Here is a 7656-nt window from a genome sequence, read left to right on the forward strand (position 1 = left end):
GGCGGTAATTGACCGGGTTGGATTTGTCCTGCTTTTTGTGTACAGGACATACCTGGGCAATTTTCCACATTGCAGGGTAGATGCCAGTGTTGTAGCTGTACTGAAACAGCTTGGCTAGGGGCGCGGCAAGTTCTGGAGCACAGGTCTTCAGTACTATTGCCGGATTATTGTCAGGGCCCATAGCTTTTGCAGTATCCAGTGCCTTCAGTCGTTTCTTGATATCACGTGGAGTGAATCGAATTGGCTGAAGTTTGGCATCTGTGATGCTGGGGACTTCAGGAGGAGGCCGAGATGGATCATCAACTCGGCACTTCTGGCTGAAGATTGTTGCAAATGCTTCAGCCTTATCTTTCGCACTGATGTGCTGGGCTTCCCCATCATTGAGGATGGGGATAGTTGTGGAGCCACCTCCTCCAGTTAGTTGTTTAATTGTCCACCACCATTCACGGCTGGATGTGGCAGGACTGCAGAGCTCAGATCTGATCCGTTGGTTATGGGATCGCTTAGCTCTGTCTATCGCATGCTGCTTACGCAGTTTGGCATGCAAGTAGTTCTGGGCTGTAGCTTCACCAGGTTGACACCTCATTTTGAGGAATGCCTGGTGCTGCTCCTGGCATGCCCTCCTGCACACTTCATTGAACCAGGGTTGGTCTCCTGGCTTGATGGTAATGGTAGAGTGGGGGATATGCCGGGCCATGAGGTTACAGATTGTGGTTGTGTACAATTCTGCTGCTGCTGATGGCCCACAGCTCCTCATGGATGCCCAGTTTTGCATTGCTAAATCTGTTCAAAATCTATCGCATTTAGCACGGTGGTAGTGCCACATACCACGAAGGAGGGCATCCTCAATGTGAAGGCGGGTCTTCGTCTCCACAATGACTCTGCGCTGGTCACTCCTACCAAAACTGTCATGGACAGATGCATCTGCGGCAGGCAGATTGATGAGGATGAGGTCAAGTATGTTTTCCCCTCTTGTTGGTTCCCACACAACCTGCCACATACCCAGTCTAGCAGATATGTCCTTTAGGACTCGGCCAGCTCGGTCAGTAGTGGTGCTACCAAGCAACTCATGGTAATGGACATTGAAGTCCCCCACTCAGAGTACATTCTGTGCCCTTTCCACCCTCAGTGCTTCCTCCAACTGATGTTCAACATGGAGGAGCACTGACTCATCAGCTGAGGGAGGGCGGTTGGTGGTAATCATTGGGAGATTTCCTTGTCCATACTGGACCTGATGCCATGAGACTTCATGGGGTCCAGAGTCGATGCTAAGGACTCCCAGGGCAACTCCCTCCCTACTATATACCACTGTGCCGCCACCTCTGCTGGGTCTGTCCTGCCAGTGGGACAGGACATACCCGGGGATGGTGATGGCAGAGTGTGGGACGTTGTCTGTCAGGTATGATTCCATGGGTGTGTACTATGTCAGGCTGTTGCTTGACTAGTCTGTGGGACAGCTCTCCCAACTTTGGCACAAGCCCCCAGATGTTAGTAAGGAGGACTTTGCAGGGTCAACAGGTCTGGGTTTGCCATTGTCGTTTCCAGTGCCAAGGTCGATTCTTGGTGGTCTGTCCAGTTTCATTCCTTTTTATTGACTTCGTAGCGGTTAGATACAACTGAGTGGCTTGCTAGGCCATTTCATCGGCCATGTAAGAGTCAACCACATTGCTGTGGGTCTGGAGTCACATGTAGGCCAGACCAGGTAAGGACATTAGTGAATCAGATGAGTTTTTACAACAATCGACAATGATATCATGGCCATCATTAAACTAACTTTCTTTTTTTGAATTGCTGCATGGACACAGTTGAGTGAAGGTCAGCACTGAAACAACATGAGATCTAGAGATGGGACTGATGGTGTTTGAAAGAACAACCTCATTGCTGGGAGAATACAGCTTCCAATTTTCATTAGTTAATTAATGTGATCAGAATTGTCCAGTCTTTGGAGTTTTCCAATTCAATCTCAGAAATAAATATATTCTATCACAACACAGACTTGATGCAATATCGTAATCTGTTTGCTCAAATTGAAAAAAAATGTTTGAACAATGTTGCAACCTCAATATCCCCGGGGTGATACCACAGGGTATAAATTACAGGCTCTGGCAATGTGTCACCTCAGAGTTTAATACAGAGAGATTGCCTGCAGCACAAAGGGACACATCCCTTCACACAGAAAATGCGCCAAACAATTGACAGTATCGGGAAAATATATTATCCTATCATCGCTGTCATTGGTGTTCCTGGTAAGTGACTATAACCACTGAAGTTGTGTAAATCTGTGTGTGAGCTGGTCTCTGGTTTTACTCTGTGACTGAAAATGTTAAATGCTGATCTAGTGGTCACCATTAAACAGACACCCGATCAGTGATATCATTTCCTTATGTCAAATATCCTGAATTATCTCTGCAGTTTTATTCCATTGTCTCGGCTGATAATAAATCTCTGTCTGTAATTGACAGGCTCTCTGAATTATCATGTTATTGCATTTAGTGGAATATCGTGTAATGCTGAATTAGACCTCAGTGAAGGCAACTCTCTGAGTGAAGATATTAGTGGAAGCATCAGTCAGTGTAAAATCAAAATGAGTGTGGGTCACTAACTGGAGTGGAACACCTGATCCCTGTGACCATGTCTTACTGGGAGTATCTGTCACTGTAGAACTGCATTGAGTATGAGTCACGAACTGGAGTGGAACACCTGATCCCTGTGACCATGTATTACTGGGAGTATCTGTCACTGTGGAATTGTACTGAGTACAATTGTATAACCCGGTTCTATTTTGAAATCATTGTTTCTGGTATCTGATCTCTCCATTCCATAAAGCTCCTCTGTGTTTTCACAATGTAATTAATTGAAAGTGTTTTTTGCTTATGTTTAGTAATAAGTGTATCAAGTGAAATGTATTGATATTGCTCTGTCTCCCATTCAATTGCTCCAACAGAAACAACTTTCTGATAGTTAAACAGCAGGACCAATTTTTTACAGTACTCTAATCCTCTTGTTAATGACTTATTCTTATTCTGCCTATAGTTACGTGAAAACTTCAGATGTTTTGGTGTCAATTATGCCCCTTCCCCCAATGTCGTCCTGAGAATCTGTGGGTCATGACTTGTGAATTTTATTATATTACACAGGATGAATATTGGGCTGTGTTTATTGAATCGTCCACTTCTGTAACTGATGATGTTTTGACAGATCAGTTCTTATCTATGATCCAGAGTCTCGACACATGTAACCTGTACCAACCTCTGCCCTGAGCTCAATAAAGTGTGTCCCTGAGAGGAGAGGCACCTATAACTGAGGAAGAGACATATCGGGTTTTCATAATACATAGATCAGACCGAGGGCAGTAAATAATATTAGTAAACTGTTAATGATGAAATAAATAGTACACTTCTCTCAGTTCTGGTATCATTCTAATTAAAATAATTGCACCTTCTCCAGTGCATCAATACTCTTTTTGCAATATGGAGAGCGGAACTGTACACAGTACACTAAGTGTTGTATAACCAAGGTTCTATATTAGTTTAATATCAGCTCTTTGCTTTTTCAATTCCATTCCTCTGGAAACGAACTCCAGTGCTTTGTATGTATTTTTATGATCCTGTTAATCTGTGTTACTACTTGAAATGATTTGTGAATCTGTTCACCTGAACCCCTTTCCCCCTTGAACCCATTCAGCTGCTTATTTTCCAAGGTTTATGAGGGAACCTTATTTTTCTGATTAAAATTCAGCATCTCACACTTAGCTCGACTGAAATTCATTTTCCATTTAAACGTCCATTGTGCACGTTCATTCACTATTAATAATATCTTCAGGTATTTTGTTGCATTCCTCCTCTGTATCAACTGTACTCTCAACTTGGATTTGTCTGCAAATCTTGAAATTGTGATTCTGCTTCCCAAGTCCATATTGTTTATGTAAATGCTGAACGACAATGTTCCCAGCGCTGATCCTTGTGGAACACCACTTCCCACCTTCCACCAATCTGAGGAAATGCCTTTAACCCCTACTCCCTGTTTTCTGTTTCTGTAGCCAGCTCACTGTCCATTCTGCTGCTTGTCCCCTAACTCCACTTGATCTGAGATTAGTCATAAGTCTGCTGCGTGTTCCCTTATCAAAGACCTTTAGAAAATCAATGTATATTACATCATCTATATTAGTCTTATCCACTCTTTCTGATATTATTCAAAGAATTCAAGTTTGACCTGCTTTTTGGAATATGTGCTGACTACTCTTTATTATATTCTGTGTTTTGAGATGTTTTTTCCACACCCTGGTGGTTCAGACCCTGGGGTGTGGTGGTTCAGACCCTGGGGTGTGGTGAGATGCAATCACAGGGTGAAGGGGGTCCATTCCCAATGTGATGCGGGGTTGGGGGGTGGTGGATGGTGGATGGTGTATGAAGGTGGGTTGGGGCCGAGGGTTGAGATGTTTAAATTTTAACCTCTGACCCGCCCCTACCTTCCCTGTTTTTGGTGCTAAAATCCTGTCCTTACTCTCTGGGTCAGATACGGAGAATGTTTGATCAGTAATTTTCAGTCTCTTTTCCCTTCTCTCCCTTACAGTTAATTTACTGACGATTATGATCCTGTCCCGGGGAAAGTGCGGCCTCTCCACCTGCACCACTCGCTACCTGGTGGCCATGGCAACTGCGGATCTACTGCTCATTATCATTGAGGTCATACTGGGGATGATCCATTATTATTATTTCCCGGTGTCTTTCCTGGACATCACCCCTGTGTGTAGTGTTATCCTTGTCCTGAATCATACATTCACTGAGTGTTCTGTCTGGTTCACGATCACTTTCACCTTTGATCGATTTGTGGCCATTTGTTGCCAGAAGCTGAAAACAAAATATTGCACCGAGAAAACTGCTGCTGTGGTTCTAGCAACAACCAGCATTCTGCTTTGTTTAAAAAACATCCCCATCTTCTTTAAATATGAACCTGGAGAGATAAACGACAATTTACCGTGGTTCTGTGTCGCAAAGCCAAGCTATTTTACTGATCCTGGATGGGTGGGATTTGCCAGGTTTGATACAGTTTTAACTCCATTGATCCCATTTGCTTTAATCCTGTTGCTCAACGTTCTGACAGTCAGACACATTTTAGTGGCCAGTCGAGTCCGTAAGGGACTGAGGGGTCAGAGCAAGGGAGAGAATCACAGTGACCCAGAGATGGAGAGCAGAAGGAAGTCTGTGATTTTACTCTTCACCATATCTGGCAACTTCATATTTCTGTGGTTGGTATATGTTTTATATTACTTAAACATCACATATCACTTTGATGATGATTCTTCTTATCTATTTGGAGAGGTCGGATTTATGCTGCAGAATTTAAGTTGCTGCACAAACACATTTATTTATGTGGTGACTCAGTCCAAGTTCAGAGAGCAGGTCAAGAGTGCGGTGAGATATCCAGTTACATCAATTATTCAATTAATGAATAAACAAAACAACTGAGAGCTGCCCAGAGGCAGGTCCCAGTGTTTCCAGTCCATGAATGGAATATTTATCCCCAGACTTCCATCTTCTGAATGGAATTGTTGGCAACTGTCTGAGGTGCAACCAACTTCCGAGCTCATATTCACTCCATCACTAAGACCACCTATTTCAACCTCTGTAACATCTCCCGACTCCAATCCTGCCTCAGCTCATCTGCTGCTGAAACCCTCATCCATTCCTTTGTTGCCTCTGCACTCGACTATTCTAATGCATTCCTGGCTGGTCACCCACATTCTGCCCTCCAAAACTCTGCCGCCCATGTCTTAATTCGCACCAAACACCGTTCACCCATCACCCTCTGTGCTCGCTACCTTCCACTGATTCCTGGTTCTGTAACACCTTGATTTTAAAATTCTCACCTTGCTTTCAGATCCCTCCATTACCTGAACACTCCCTATCTCTGTAACCTCCACCAGCCCTACATATCTCCCGATCTCTGTAACCTCCTCCAGCCTACACCGCTCCCTATCTCTATCACCTCCTCCAGCCCCTTCACTCCGCCCTATCTCTGTAACATCCCCCGGTTCCTACACCCCTCCTTATCTCTGTCACTTCCTTCAGCTCCTACACCCCTCCCTATCTCTTCTGCTCCAAACAGGAGAGAAATAACAATCCAGTTAACCACTGAGATTCCCATCTCTCAGGGGCAGAACGAGCAGCAGAGATGATGATCCTGATAGATTCAGTTTCTGCTCCAGGTTCCGTTTGTTAGTCAGTGAGAACTCGTTCCCCAACACTGAGTCACTTGATATCAATTAGCGAGGCTGATTGACAGATTACTGGCTCCAATTGTGTCATTAATATCCCGGCCTGTCCTGGGTTTAATCACATCGACTGATCCCCAGAAATATCAGGCAGGAGGAGAATGTCAGAAGGAGGCAGTAATAAGGGGTTAAATTTCTGTGGAGTTTAATGTTCTCTCAGATGTTTGTATTCACACACTGAGCTGTCTTTGAGGATCTGACGTATCGTTGAGTGTTGCATTAAATCCCATGGTTTGTGGGACCCAGGTTAACACAATTAGAAATTAATTATTCTGAGGAACAGATCACTATTAGTCATATGTGGTCATGAAGCAGAACTGAACATCAAAGAGAGAGAGAAAAGCCCAAGAGTTATGGGCTGTTTGGGAATTGAGGTTTTAATTAGCCAGAGACAGAAATCTTTTTGAAAGAACACACTTAAAGAAAATGTTAACGTGTTCTATGTTGATCTGTTTAACCAGAAGCTTTAAACAGATTATTGAGGGTCAGCTTTGGTCAGATTAAAACAATATAATAACATTGAACTGTCTCGAAGCTGTGATATATCAGCTGGTGAACACTGGGCTGTATAACTTAAATGGAGGGATGGATACACTGGGATCAGGAGATCGGATTGTGACCAGAAACGGGTGTGAATGGATTTAATCCCTGATCTCCCTGCAGCCTGTTCCACACTGCTGCTGTTCTGTATGTTAGTCCCCCGACAGCATCTCGCCAAGACTCCTTCAACAGCACCTCCCAAACCCACTCCCTCCACCACTTAGAAGGACAAAGGCAGCAAGTACATGGGAACACCATCACCTCCAAGATCCCTTCGAGTCCCACACCATCCTGATTTGGAAATATATCGGCCGTTCCTTCATCGTCACTGGGTCACAATTCTGGAACTCCTTTCCTAACCGCACTGTGGGAGCACCTTCACCACAAGGACTGCAGTGGTTCAGGAAGAAGGCCCAGCACCACCCTTTCAGGGTAACTAGGGATGGGTAGTCAATGTCGGCCTTGTCAGCGATGCCCACATCCCGAGAATGAATTAAATGAAAACACATCGGAATTTGTATCAAAAGAAAATAACGAATTGCATTTCTGTAGCACCTTTCACAAACTCATGATGGCTCAAAATCCTTTACATTCATTTATTTGGAACTGTAATATACACAATTCCAAATTGTGCACAGCAAGCTCCCACAAACGGCAATATAATAATAACCAGATGACCTGTTTTGCTCATGTTGCTTGCGTGATAAATATTGACCTGGATACCAGGAGGAAATCACATGCATGTCTTGGAATAGGGTCATGTAATCCTTCACATCAACCTGTCAGAGCCTCAGTTTAATATCACATTTGCAAGCTATCACCTCAGACAGTGCAGCACTCTC

General features: G+C 44.1%; 1 protein-coding gene across 1 annotated transcript; it reads left to right on the top strand.

Annotated features, from left to right (window-relative positions):
• Positions 1–2176: 2176 nt before the first annotated feature.
• Positions 2177–5405, top strand: LOC137346021 (probable G-protein coupled receptor 139; the record flags this gene model as incomplete). The annotated part of the gene is made up of 2 exons (XM_068009318.1): positions 2177–2246; positions 4573–5405. Coding segments are annotated over exons 1-2 (900 nt in total), but the record flags the coding sequence as incomplete, so codon positions are not given.
• Positions 5406–7656: the final 2251 nt, after the last annotated feature.

The sequence above is a fragment of the Heterodontus francisci genome, chromosome 29, assembly GCF_036365525.1.
Source record: "Heterodontus francisci isolate sHetFra1 chromosome 29, sHetFra1.hap1, whole genome shotgun sequence".
Lineage (NCBI taxonomy): Eukaryota > Metazoa > Chordata > Chondrichthyes > Heterodontiformes > Heterodontidae > Heterodontus > Heterodontus francisci.